At 40.2% G+C, this 14,858-nt stretch overlaps 1 protein-coding gene across 6 annotated transcripts in view; it reads left to right on the top strand.

The window, feature by feature from the left end:
• Window positions 1–14,858, top strand: part of DNM3 (dynamin 3) — a 570,555-nt gene that overhangs the window by 543,379 nt on the left and 12,318 nt on the right. For 2 of the 6 annotated variants that reach the window (XM_079939897.1, XM_079939896.1), the window contains one exon: window positions 1,950–9,223. The exons of the other annotated variants lie outside the window; for them this stretch is intronic. In XM_079939897.1, the coding sequence (XP_079796023.1) occupies window positions 1,950–1,986 (37 nt within the window). In that variant the 3' untranslated portion in view covers window positions 1,987–9,223. Of the gene's footprint in view, window positions 1–1,949; window positions 9,224–14,858 lie in introns of those variants that run through there. 6 annotated transcript variants of the gene reach the window in all.

The raw sequence follows: 14,858 nt of genomic DNA, 5'->3' as shown, positions 1-14,858 counted from the left end.
AAGATAGAAAGAAAGAAAGAAAAAGTTGAGGGAAGCTCTTGTTGAAACTTCACCTTGTTCTATTTATTTATATACTCTCTTTTCCCTCCATGACTTGCCTCCATTTTCTCTATTAAAAACTAAAATAACTCGAAATGCCATTATCCATCATCTCCAGAAAAACAACGCTTAGGTTTCCGAGAAGGAAGTTTAATTTTTTCTCCAGTTTTTTGCTTTCTTAAAGGCCCTTTCTCCCCTTTTATCTGAAACCAGAAACTCATAACGTGACAAGACAGCACAAGCAGTGTCCTGCCGGCTCCCTGCTGGGCTTTAATATTACAAAGGCAAAAACTGAACTTTTAGAGGCAAAAGATTCTGCCACTCAGCGTGTGCCTGTGCACAGTTTTCTTCTGGATAATTTGTGATTTCATTAGCAAGTTGTGATCTTCACTTTTAAGAGCGTAGATTTATCATAACCCTATTCAGATGTAATGAAAGCACCTGCAATTATACAGAAACCATGAGTGTTCTGCTTTTTAGAAAAAAAATGATGATTTTTCTATCTTTCCATTCCAATGTAAAGGACGAGGAAGGAGAGAGGCTGGTGGAGTGGTTTTTGGCCCAGTTTTTCTCAGCTGCTCAAGCTGCTCTGGTTTATGTGCACGGAGATTTTCAGTGAGGGCTAGAAATATTGCAAACTACATGCCTGTTTTAATTAACTCCTCCTGAACTAGGGGAGCATCTCTATCCCAAAGAGCCTCACCAGCATGTATGCTTCTGCCATTAGAAAGTTAACTACGCAAATCTGATTTGTGGAACATTCTCTGTTGCCGGAATGTTTGGTGTGTCCCCTCCCCTCTCACCTCTATCAACTTCTCTGAAGCGTCTGAAACCCAGTTGGAAAATCCCAGCCAGTCGTGTCCTTGTTGAGCAACATGATCTTAAACAGACATCAGTACCTCTTTAGGGGCCCTATTCTCTTACTTGAAGATCCTAATCTTCACCAAACACTAACTTTAGGGCTGATGTAGCTATTTTCGGTTACAGCTTCTTAAAATTAGCTAATTGGGAATCACAGCCTTTGACATTAACAGAACAAATTAACTGAATCAGAGTGTGTTTTTCCTGGCAACAGCCGACTCTGGCATTATTTCACTCATTTGTCTTCTCCCCTTTCCTTGGACTAGGCTATTTTGCAACGGTCAAAAGGGGATAAGGGTAGGAGGAAGGGTCTCTATCCAAGGAAAAGCAAACTTCATTTACCTCATCATCCAGTCTTCTATTTAAAAAAAATTTTTTTTTTGAAAAATAGAAGTCCTTTCTTTTAACCACCCCTGTCACCAAGTCTGATGGTGTCTTTTAAAAATGACAAAAGTGAATCAGAGGAAAGGACTTAGCTTTTACTCCAGCTCATTCACATGACAGAAACACAGCATGGAAACCAAGAAATGCTCCACAGAAAGACTCTCTGGTGAGGCCCTTGGTGAAACTGGGGTCCCTGCACTGCAGAGACAACCCTGGAATAGCATCAAGAGATTATCCCAGGGCCTCCCACTTACGCTCCTTCCATGACTTACAAAGTTTCCCTGACTTTACATGCACACTTTGAGAGTCTCATCACAGCCCCACATTCTCAGTAATTTACTACTCAACCAATCATGGCAAAAGGTACATCAGTTTCTCTACGTGAAGAGACAATCCATGCACTCATGTTCTTTTTTTTACAGAGGTAAAAGCCATTTGGTTCTCTACAGTTTAGCTTAATCTGGTTTTAAATGTTTGACCCTGATGCTCTTCTGTACCATATCTCTTTTACGTATTTTATATGTTGATTTAATTGACAGTTAACACAGAATCCCTTTCACCTAGAGATAAGGTCTCCCTGTTTTGTTTTCAGCCAGTCCCCCGAATTTTGAGTAAGAGCAAACCCATGATTCTTATGAGTGTGTCTTTGCATCCCTAATATCAAGGTTTGGTGCCATGAAGGACGAAGCTGCCGAGCCTTGAAGTTGTGGGCTCAGGGTTCACGGACAGTTAAGCGACTTGTGGGACTAGCCTGTCTGACTCCCCAGCAGTCATGTACTGGAAACACCCTGACTTACTTCCTCCTCAACAGCCCTCTAAGAGTACGACTTCTTTTAGCAGCTGAGTGTCTTTGGACAAGTGATGAATTCATCTTGTGATTTCTGATTTCAGCCATGAGCTTTCTATTTTCCTCGACATCCTTCTCCTTTAAAGAACAAACAAATAAAAATATGATTAGGTGTTCTGATTTTTCAGGGAACAGTTTTTATATTTAGCAACTGGATTTAAAAGTCAAGCAAGGATTTTTACAAAGTATAATTGCTGAGAATAGAAACAACTTTGAGGCGTTCTTTCTGACTCTTAATATTTAAGGCATCTCATGAGGCTACTATGTAACAAAATTAGTTACAGAAACCCCAAATGTAATTAATAATTTGTTGCAGGTTTAACATGAGTTGTCACGATGCTTAACATATTGTAATGAAAATGGGAATTTGGCCACAAGATGCTCACTAAAGAAAAGCGTCCAATTTAATCTGAGCCCCACAATTAGATATTTCATCAAAATCATTCAAATGCCACAGTGATTCTGGTTGTAACATAATAATTCACTGAAGTGAATCAATGGTTAATGTCAAAGGTTTTCATTCTTCAGGTCTTGGTTTCATTCTGGTTCAAGTGGAAGTAAAATTAGCCTGGTGGTTTCCTTCTTGGGTATAGCAAACTTGAGTCTACTTTACACAAACATCTGCCTCCCGCCACAGTCCAGAATGACTGGCAGTCTGTTTAGGCAAAGCCCAGGAATTTGGGAGCTTTGCAGATGTGTCAAGGTAGATTTCAGATTGCCTTTCAGTTTTCAATGTGCCCCTTATCTCACTTTTCCAAACTTCTGATGGTGCAGGAGGGTACAAGAAAACGGAAAATAAGAAAGGATCTGCATGAGGCAAAGTACAAACAGCAGAAATGCAGACAGGCAGCAGGGCAGTAAATATAACAATATAGCATATACCATACCAGCCCCGTGCTAACTGGCCTTGAGTTAAGGGAACAACTGCTTCCATGTCCCACGACCAAGAATAGCAAATAGCTCTGTCATTGTTCTCGTTTGGCACTCTAAATTGCTAAGCTTCAACAGTGTAGGGAAAGCCTTTCTGAGTTTCAGGGTACCTAATCCTGCCCCTGGTTTCACCTGATTGAGGAAGACAGCCAAGACGGGAGTCTGGCACAAGAGCCACTGACCAGTGAAAAACGCACGGCCAATAATTGTTATTCTTCCTGCAGCCACTCAGCAGCAAACTGTCACCAGTTGGAATCTGCTGAATGTTCCTATATATAAGTTGATGTCAGCTCAGAGAAAAGAATTCTACCCAGTGTAAGCAGACCCACAGTCTTGCAGACGCACACAAGCTAGTACTTCTGTTTCATCACTGCCCTCTTTTGTCTCCCTCACTGTAAGAAAAGAATGATTTTACAGGGAAAATCTTCATTTTCAGGCAGTTGTGGTCAGATGGCATGTTTTTCAATGACTTGAGAGATTCATGGCACAACATGATCCATGGCTCTTTCACCTCTAAATTTTATATAAGCAGCAAACTCCAAGAATGAGCTGCTGGATGCCTCTTCCTCCCTCTGACTTATCAGCTACGAGGAGAAATTAGAAGTGAAATTTAGCTTACCGGAGCTGCTTTAGCCGATAGCCAGGAAATTAAACATGAAAATGTGAATGCTGCATCTTTCTCTCAGAATGTGCTTTACATGCCTCCCTCCAGCAGAATGAGAAAGGAGCTGAGGATTTAACTGAGGGTTTGACGGCTTTTGTCTGCTTGTCATAACTTTACTGCTGCTTAAACATAGAATTTTTAAATGCACAATGTTAAAACCTTTAGCTTACTCTAGCCAACATATTGTAACCATTGTCTAGGGGAACCTCTGAATCAAAACACATATTTACACCCTTGAGTTGCCAAATGAAATCCACCTGGCTTACCCAATGCTGTTTCCCAAAGAATATTACACTTTTGGTCTGGCCAGTATTTTTAAATGCAGGAGACCAGGGGGCTGGGGTGTTGGAAATGCATTGGGTTTGCAAGAATCTGCATGTGTCCTGATGCCACATTACCAGGATTTAGGTGAAGTTTAGATCATACGGCAACTCTGACCAGAAATAGAATTCCTACAGAGGGCGAAGTCCAAAGCCACAAGGAACTGAGGCAGCCTCATCATGGCACAGTACTTTCTTTTCTTTCTGGCTACTTTTCAGGCGTCAGAGCCACATGATAGGCAAACCTGCAAATAACAAGTGCTCTAATTTCTGAAATTATTTTTTAACCATTCCCATGAACACCAGGAAATGTCCACTCCTGTTTTCCAGTCAAAATTATCTGCTCACATGAATTCTAGAAAGAACACATTCCATCCAAGGATCAGGAAAAAAATCCTTAATCAAAATGGCAAATAGCAAAATTCTCAGTCATTCATGGTCAGTGACAAGGCCAGACCTTCTTGATTTTAATTGCTCAGACACGTGGAGAATTCCAAATCTTTGTGACGTCAGCATTTTCCCCCATTGGGATTAGTTTAAACACTGAAAAACAGGATAATACTGTTCTTGCTGCTATTATGGGAACCCAGTAAATATGCAAGTTAATATAAAATTTAGAAATATGCTTCATCCCTTTCCTATTTTTTTTGTTTGTTTTGTTTTTTGTAGAAAGGCTAATGAACCAACTGAGACAGAGAATAAGCTAAAGGCTAGATAACCACCAACTAGATATACCACCACAAGTGAATCCCCAAGCTTCTGCGGCAATGTTGAAAACCAAGAGAAAGGAGACCTCAGGTGGCTTTGAATATGATTTGGAAAATAATCTTATTTTACAATCAAATATGCCAGTTGCCTCCACCATGTAAATACTACCTGTATTAGGTTTCAGATTTTCATGATCAGCCTTATCTAAATTTCAGTGAATTTTGCATTCATCTAGAATGAGACCTTTTATGAGAGTAGGAGACAGGAAAGCCTTTTCCAAGGTATTTTGCAGCCCAAGAACCTAAAATGGAATTATTCCACTTGGGAATGGATAATTATGTAAGATATATTCTGTACCACGTGTATTTTTTTAACTTTGTATTAGGATTACTCTCAAAGCCAGTTTTAAAAGTGAATGAAGTTTTTCCCTCAAATAAATCTCCTAGTCTCGTGTTCAAGGGTCTCCGCCAGAAAGTCTGCACACTGCTTTGCCTTTAGACCACCATTCATGGAGGAAAGCTATAAAAACTGAGGAAAACGCCTACTTATTTTTAAAACAACTAGAATTTCTTCTTGCTTCTTAGTAGTATTGGAAAATATTTTAATAACTAAAATAATAAAACTTCATGTGAGGCCAATTCTACATTAATTATTGCCTCTTGGGGTGGAAAATTAAGGAAACATTAGTAAATGTGTTAACTAGAGAAACCACTGCACTAATTTCCCTGCATGTATCTGGGTCTAAGGTCACAATAAAATCCATACTGTACATAGCCCTTAAAAGAAAGCAAACTCACAGTTTTAGCTCTAACAATAGTAGTATCAGAATACTCAGGACTGAAATTAATGGACCATAAAAATCCCTGTGATTCATCAGTAGAATTTGATTAACCTACTTAAATGCTCTACAGTTCAGTTTAGGGATCTGTAATGAGGGTTGTTGATATGATTGCTTGATTTGTTTTAATATTTCAAACACTCTACCCCATTACCATCTTAATACTCGAAAACTAATGAGTATTTGAAAACTCATTTTAAAGCACCGTATCTTTGAATAAACATGTTGAAATCGTGTTTCTTGCTTTTGCTTAAAACTTTGGTGTGTGATTGATGCCACCTTGTAGATTTCCCTCTTTTTTTTTTTACTGTACTCGCCTCCTTCAACCCGGGACCTTTTCTATTTGATATATAGTGTTTATCCAGTCTTCTAGGTGTGTGAACAACACATGGGGCACTCATACCAATGACCATTGTTACTGTGTTGTTCCCTTCCCTGTAGAGCAAGAAGTCTCAGCAAAATATTCTTGATGGTCCCAAGGAATCTTTGCAATTTACAAATACTTTCACAGTCTCCGGAGACTCTTCAGGTTTCTGTCAAAATGATGTCATTTTTATCATTAGAGTTAACTTTTCTATTTTTGTCTATAGATTTCATACCACTTATTAAAGTGCATTTTGAGGTACAAAAATATGAAGCTAGAATAAGGAAGGTAGCACTGACCGTTGTCTCCAGTCCAGAAAGCAATGTTAAATCGGCAAGGCAAGGTTTTAGGACATTTCTTTTTACTGCATTCTCATTGCACTCCTGCTTTGTACCCCAGTCCTTCTGATTCCCCTTGTCTGTCAGTTGGGCCCTACACCCAGTTATACAGGACAGTCTTCCTTTGGTTACTTCTGTCTGACACCTGCCTTCTAGCTGTGTTTGGCAGGCCAGCAGGATGAGGTAATAATCAGAAGAAAATGTTCTGGTTCTTTGGCCTCATCCATGTACAACATTATTCAAAACAGTTTTCTGTGAGTGAGAATAGAGTTGCTTTGAGGTCCCTTGGTCTAACATTCTGTGGTGATGTGGAGGAACAAAACTGTAAACTTTTTTGATCCCTTCTAGAATAGTGGAAATATAAATTATACCTGCCTTTGTCCATCCTCTCACTGATGTTTACAGACAGATATATGTAGAAATGAGAGCCTTTCATTTGTAAACATTCTGGCTTTACTCTCTCCAAGTCCAGCCATCTTCTTAAGCACAGCTCCCGTGGTCGTTACAGTCGTGTTTTCCTAAAAGCATATTTTGTGAACTATTTCTCCAAGATGATGGCAGTTTTTGTAAGCCAGATGCCTAAAAGACATATGGTTTTCATAGATTTTTCCGTCTAGACTCGCTTTATTTAGTGACTTTCGGTCTGAATTGGTCCAGTTAAATTTTCTGTAGGAGCTTGTATAAAATTTTTAAACGTGGGCATACCACTAAGGTGTAAAACAAAAAGTTTGACTTCTTGTTGGCGAGCGATTAAAAGGGATTGGTTGAAACTTTCCTTCAGGTTAAGTAATTCTGATCATACTGTACGCCCACTCGTCTATTCCTCTCCCACAACACTGTCCAAAATGGAAAGGCTTACCCTAAAAATCCGGTAGCTGTTAAATTCATATACTTCTCACTGTTTTCCTGAGTAAATTTTTTGTATTCCAGTTGATGTATGTGAGTGTGTTAGAAAGCTCTGATTCTTTCTGCAGACTCTTTACATGGCCCAGGGGACATATGATTCCTTGCCCTTTTAGCACCAGTTTTTACAAACACAGCATTTCCCTCATTTTAAAAAAACACCCAACAAGCCACTGAGTAAAGGAGACGAACATACAGGAGTTTTTGTAGTGCCTTCGAACACCAATGAAAAATTTCATTCTAAAATGCGGTTTTTGAGCCGGCATCAAAGACTCATTTAGCAACAATATGACACTTCAAGAGAAAAAGAATAACTTCTAGACTTGCCCAGAAAGCAGCCTTTTGCTCCCTCTTTTGTAAGAGCTAACACCGCAGATCCGTTCCCAGTTTAACTGCATCAGGACGAGGAGACTCGTGGAAGGGAGAAAATGTGGGCCGTTCTGTCTCCACCAGTATCATCACTTGGCTTCGCACTAAGCATTTAATTGGACTCGGTCACATATTTGTTCACTGACATGGCAGCTTGCAAGGCACACCACCTCTCTGTTTTTCTGTTTGCTTTCAACTTTTTTGTTTTTAAAATTTGAACTCTAAGGCATGTTAGAGCTCCTCCTGCTGGAATTTTTTTTTTTTTAATCACTGGGATTCTAATTAGTAAACAGTAACTCGTCTCCATTTTCTCCACTCTGACTGATACGAGTGACCGGAAAAATACCACATGGTGCATTTAAAACTGGCCTTTTAATTCACCGGGTATCACAGGTCAGGCAGAAATGAAACAATGGCACAACGTAAATCTTCTGTAAGTCTTCAAATTCCCTGTGCTCAGTTTTCTCTTGTTGTTGTTCTTACAAAAATAAGAGGAATTGGAAAGTTAACTTTTGCATCAGTATTCCTAATTACATATTTACCCTCTTTGAGATAAGGCCTCAAGTCAGATATCATGCCCGAAAGCTTCTTGCTCTCTATCAGAAAGGGGCAAAAGGTCTTTTCCACCTTTCCAAAGCAGAAATGAATTTTACACTTTCTTATAGAGATCCAGTGTTGCCTTTTCCCTCCCCATCCTTGCTTGTTTTGCTTCTTCTCCCTGACTTGAGATGACAAAGGAATATGCATCTCAGAAGTAGAAGTTTGCCTCTCCCAGTAGCTAGTCCTTAGCACCTCCTTCCCAACTTCTCCTCCTTCCCCCAGATGTCTGAGTTGGCCAACCCCTTCCCCTGGTGCCTGGGGTGGGAGTGAGGGGAAGGGCAGGGAGAAGAGGACAGAAGAAGATGAAGAGGGTTAGAAATAGTTTTACCCCAGCTACCATCAATGGGAGTAGGTTTCTACATACAGCATGTAAGTTCTTAGATCTCTTTGGGCATTTCTTGAAAAAGAGAGAGAGAGGGAGAGAGAAGGGAGGAAGGGAAGGAGGGGGAGAGAGAGACAGAGAGAGAGAAAGTCTTCCGAGGGGACACTGCCTAACTTCTTTCAATAGCCATGTGTGTGTAAATCTCTTTAAAAGCCACATCCTCTCTCTCTATGTAGTTTTCTCATCACTGTATTCCTCTTACCTTCTGCTTCTCTGCATACCTTTTAGTCTTTTTCTCTACCCAACTTATCTGTCGTCAGTGATACAGTACAGAAGCTAAAATATAAAAATTAATCTCAGAAGTAATGCTTTTTAGGAATCATATTTTAAAACAACTAAAAGCCCTCCAAAAGTTATTTGTTTTATGAATTAGGACTTGGAGCAAAACAAGTAATTTTGCCACTTGTGCTAAAGAATATGACAATACTTGATTTCTCAAACTGACAGTACTTTTTCTAGCTTTTTTTCCCTTCATACATACTATCTCCTATTCCTGGAATGCCAGTCCCCTCAACTTGTTTTGTTTTCTTCAAGTCCTTCCAATCCTCCAACCTCTTTCCATCCCCAGGCTAAGACTCCAGGTGTCCCTGAAACTCTTGAGGCATAATCCTGCCGTAGCACTTACCCAACTGTGGACACTGTTTACTTGTCTCTCTTCCCAGCTCAAGTAGAAACTCCTGGGCAGCGACTGTCTTTACTTCTGTACCTCTAACTCTTAATACAGCACCTAGCACATAAACAGGGCTTATTGAGGTAATGAAAGAAAACAAAATGTGTTGATGTTTGGTGTTTAATCAAAGTTTATTTTTAGAATTAGCCCAATATTTAGTGTATTTTAAGGAACAATTTAAACACACTTTCTCTCTTGTTCTGTTCTGTTGAAAACCTTGCCTGGCTAATTCTTTTTACGGCTCATAAACTGAGCAGATTTAATGTGGGTAAATCATCCCTTAAGCTGCCTTTTTGCTGCAGCCACAGAAGTGGGTTTATCAGTACCATCCTTACGGGTGAAATCCAAGTCAGATATTTAAAATAAAGTAAGGAAAGTGTGGCAAGGTAGGTTATATTAGCACTTATCTCAGAGACTAAGTTATACAGTATACTATATGTTTGCATCATCAAATAAAAACTGTGGACTGTTTTTCTCCTTATGTTCTTATTTCAAAGTCTATCAATTGATTCATACTTTCCCAATAGCATACATTATAAAATCGTGGGTTCATTTTCACAGGGGAAAGAAATGCTGGCTCTAAAATGTAGCAAGAATCATATTAGAGAATTTTTTGAATCCTTTAAATGGACTCCAAGTTCTCTGTTCTTTCCAACATCTACTGTAAACTATTCTTGGACAGTATCGGCTTATTCTGTTACTAAAGCTAAAAGGCCAAAAATACGCTGGATAGCATCCTATAGTATTTTTGATAATAAATTACAAAATATTATCTTCCATGTGGACAAAATCATGACTGTTTATAGCATTTTTCTGAACTTATTAGCCTTAGATTTTTTAGATGTGTAAAACCTGTTTTTTGAATAAATGCTCAAATCAAGAAGCAAAGCACAACACAATGCTGAAATTTAAAATGCTGTGTCCCATAACCTGTTCTCTTAGAGCAGACATTAGCAAGAGGAAGTCCTGGGTCATAGTTAGTTACCTTTCCATTTCACCGGGAGGTGTGCTCCTGTCTGATTTATCCTTGGGGATGTTCACTCATTCATGTTCTTGAACTTCTGGTTGGGACACTGCCCCCTGCAGGTGCTGTGGAAGGCTGCAGGCAGGGTAAGGAGTAATCTCAGGTTTTAGGAAAGTTTATAACGTTGTTCAGATGCCTTAAACTTTGAAAAATGATGCAAGGATTAAATAATTCAAAAGGGTCGTGGAGAAGAAAGGCGTTTCAGTTCCTGGGAAGGAGATACTATGGGCATCTCCCAACTCAACTGATTCTGACGCCACCAGAGCCATTTTTGCCTGGAGCCACTCTAGAGCCGAACGCAGCAGAGTGCACTGTGGGAGGCTCTCTTCACAATTTTAGAAAACTCAGAAGCAGTTTTTGCTTTTTTTCTCTTTTGTTTTCTAAGAAATTCGTCCAATGTAGCCCTCAAAAAGGAGGTGCCTTACTTCTTGTGCTTAGGTAGAGAAAAACCTTCATTTTTGGGGGGGGGGGGGATCTGTTTCATCAATAAAATTAAAAAGTTGTGCAACGGCTTCCCTGGTGGCCCAGTGGCTGAGAATCCGCCTGCTGATGCAGGGGACATGCGTTCGTGCCCCGGTCTGGGAAGATCCCACATGCCGCAGAGTGGCTGGGCCCGTGAGCCATGGCCGCTGGGCCTGCGCGTCCGGAGCCTGTGCTCCGCAGCGGGAGAGGCCACAACAGTGAGAGGCCCGCGTACCGCCAAAAAAAATAAATAAAGATGTGCAAGTTGGTATTAGATTCTCATGGCTCCTAGTAACCTGAGATGTATAACTCTCTCATGATCCTAAATGCAATTATCTGTAAATTAAATTTTGAGACAGTTATATCTTAAAGCTTCACCTATATCTAATAAGTAGAACTTACAGTATAAATGAAGCCTATTGCATATCCTTTTTTTATGCAAATAACTATCCTCTTAGGCAGATAGCATTCCCCTAGAAGTATCAATCTTTGAATATTTTTTTGAGGGTTTTCCTTTTTTTTTTCTTTTTTTTTAAATTTGGGTCCACCTAGCTAACTAGGTTGGATTTCAGTCATACCCTCTCCAAAGATGAGAGTTTGGAATGCATGGTTAGATGTGCTTAGTTTCTATACCTACTGCCATTTTCATGAGCAAATACAAGCTTCCCTAAACAAGTAGTTATTCTTCTGGTGATGACTAACAAGAAAACTACCATAGCATAATATCTTTGTCTTTATAAAATAAACCTAAAACTGACCCATGCTTGAGTCTAATTTCCAAAGGTATCAAAGTATTTCTACAACCATTTCTTCATCTTTCTTAAGATTTTTTTCCAGCACTTTCTCTTTTTGCTTTTACTTTACCTGGCAAGTGAAATGAATTGCTAATGAAGCAAGGACAAAATCATTTATTATGTCTTAGAACAGTTTTCAAAGCACAATCCCAGGACCAGCAGCATCAGCATAATCTGGGAACTTGCTAGAAATATCTCACCCCTTTAAAAATTCTGTGTGGGACCTAGAAACCTGTGTTTTAACAAGTCCTCTGGGGAATTCTGATGCACTGTCCAGTTTGAGGACCATAGCCTTAGAACATGCCAACATAACTGCCCAATAGAAAGAATCCTGGCCTGGGAGTCATGATATCTTGTTTTAAGCACAGGAAAGGACAGAGCCTGAGCTACATAGACCCAGGCTGGCTCACATACTTGCCAGATAGATAAATCCCACTTCCCATCTTGAAGAGGAATAAGGGCAGGGGCAGAAAGACCAAGCCATTTCAGTAATCAGTGTTATGCTGATTACCAGGAAGCAGGGAGCTAGAAGAAAGGTAGCTTCCATCCTCACCCCCATTCTGATGCACCCCTGTTAAGACAGTCTCCCGTCATGAATACCGAGAACCAGTTAACCCAAAGAAGAGCAGATGAGAATTTAGTTCTTCCATTCTTAGAAGAGAATCGAACAAAACAATAAGACAGCTGACCATTCTTCTCTCTTATCAGTGTAGCCAGTTGCTCCCCCACCATGCGTCCCACCCCAAGTGACCGTTTGACTTTCTTACAAAATTTGTCATTGTCCAAAATACTGCAAACGGTCCATCCCTACAGCTACAAATGCAACGTCAAGTATTACATCTTTCCCTTTGATTTGGAAGCAGAAACATAGCTTTTCTATCGTAACCATGAGCCGCCCACACACAACAGTGTTTCAATAAACACTAAGTGATGCAAGATGCTCCATTGCAATGTAATGGGTAACTTAATGAAGCCCATCACTGCACAAAGTAACAGAGGAAAATTTGGTACAAAACAAATAACTCTGCTTGGCCCAAAATAAACTGTCTTATGAGGTGAATGTCTTTGGAAACTCTGAATGGTTAGGACCTAGACCAATGAAATGAACCTTAACAGTAAACCTTAAATGTTTTTCTGGTGTTGAAGTTGGCAAACATCTTAGCATTACTTATTAAGAAAATTCACACTGAACAACTTAATGCTTCTCTTGAATTGCTTTCTATAGAGATTATTGGGGGATTATTGTTTTAGAAATAAGATGATGCTCATTTCTTCCAGTAGGGTTGACAGACTTTTTTTTATAAGTAAAATTATTTATATATAAATAGTGAAGAAGTTAGTAATCATAAGCTTTCATAATCTATGACACTGACACATTAAAAAAAACACAACAAAACACCAAAACACTGTAATCTTTACTTAAACATTCTAAGACCGAGACAGTGAAGCATTTGAACACACTTTTTAGGGTTGTTTTTTATTCCCTGAAATAATGGCCAGTTATGCTATTGTAGTTACCTAAGCAAGCTGTTGTAATTACCATCAGTCAAGGGTTGACACACTCTAGGATTTTTAATTACTCAGTACATATATGGGTTACTTTAACCTGAAACCAAGCATATTTTAAAGATGTTATAATTATTTTAAGAGAACATGATGGAAATTTTATCTTTCTTTTTCTTTTTATCATTAATTCACCACACAGGTGTGCAGTGCCTAGTCAATGCCTTAGGGACTCCGTTAAAGTGCTCATAATGGGGGGCTTCCCTAGTGGCGCAGTGGTTGGGAGTCCGCCTGCAAAGGCAGGGGACGCGGGTTCCGGCCCTGGTCCGGGAAGATCCCACGTGCTGCGAAGCAGCTGCGCCAGTGCGCCAGAACTGCTGAGCCTGCGCTCTGGGGCCCGCGAGCCACAGCTGCTGGGCCACAGCTGCTGGGCCTGTGTGACACGGCTGCTGAGGCCTGCGCGCCTGGAGCCTGAGCTCCGTAGCAGGGGGGGGCCGCCGCGGTGAGAGACTCGCGCACCGCAGTGGGGAGTGGCCCCTGCTCGCAGAAGCTAGGGAGAGACCGCGCGCAGCAACGAGGACCCAACACAGCCAAAAATAAATAAAACAAAAAATAAATAAATTTATATTTTTTAAAAAAAGTGCTCATAATGGATAGGTTCTCCTGATTTATTTATTTGAAAAAAATATTATGAGCCAAAGGCAACGCCGAGTTCTGGGATACAGTGGTAAACAAGACAAACAAAAGACCTGGCACATAGCAGAAAGTTACACTTTTCTGGTCTCCTGCCTTGCCTTCTATGTGCAATTGCCCATTACCGTTGACCTTGTTGTGTCCCATCAGCATGGTCCAAAGATTGGGGTGGAGATTAATGAGAAGTTGCTGTTCCATCAGAGTATTTCAATCTTTCTATTCTCTGTCTCCATCATTGAACTCCTCCATTCCACCTCATCACTTAATTTCTAGTTTCTTTAACCTCATTATAGACCTTCATTCTCTTATGACTTTCACATTTTATGTGTCACAGTTAAAATCATATTTGCCCCTGCTTTGACCACATTATTGTATTTTCAGGCTCTGAGAATATATTCTCAGAGTCTGACTTACAAAATTTTGCCTCATTTTTTCCACATAAATGGGATGCTATGGTAAAACCACTTGCATACTTCTCTTATCCCATTCATCTTCCACTATGAATAATAGGTTTTGAGTTTTTAAAAATCATGCAGCATAATACAGTCCACATAGTACATGCTCAATAAATAACACATGCAATGCATAAGTGGAAAGCATGTTATAGATCACCTAGTCTGAGTCTCCTGTGTCATAGATGAGAAAACTGAGGCTTAGAGAAGTTTAGTGATTAATGATTATACATACTGGCAATTGGAGCTAGAATCCACATCTTTTGACTTCTGTGTAAACTTGCTGCCTCAAATATAAACCTCTGACAAATGCCTCAAAAGATTGCATTTCTGGCCTCATTGGACCCGCTCACCTTGACCTGGTCTGTACTCTAACCTGGCTAAACATCCTTGTGTAGGTACTTTTCAGTCATTCATTTGTTTGTCTACTATTTAATAAATATTTTTATTTTATTTTTTTGCGGCACGCGGGCCTCCCGTTGTGGAGCACAGGCTCCAGACGCGCAGGCTCAGCAGCCATGGCCCACGGGCCCAGCCGCTCCGCGGCATGCGGGATGCCCCCGGACCGGGGCACGAACCCGCATCCCCTGCATCGGCAGGCGGACCCTCAATCACTGCGCCACCAGGGAAGCCCTTAATAAATATTTATTCACTGCCTTCTAACCACATTATACAATGATGAATATACATAATAAATACAGAATATGTCGTCT

The sequence above is a fragment of the Stenella coeruleoalba genome, assembly GCF_951394435.1.
Source record: "Stenella coeruleoalba genome assembly, chromosome: 1".
Taxonomy (NCBI): domain Eukaryota; kingdom Metazoa; phylum Chordata; class Mammalia; order Artiodactyla; family Delphinidae; genus Stenella; species Stenella coeruleoalba.
Note: the sequence above shows the minus strand (reverse complement) of the source record. Positions and strands in the feature narration are given on the sequence as shown.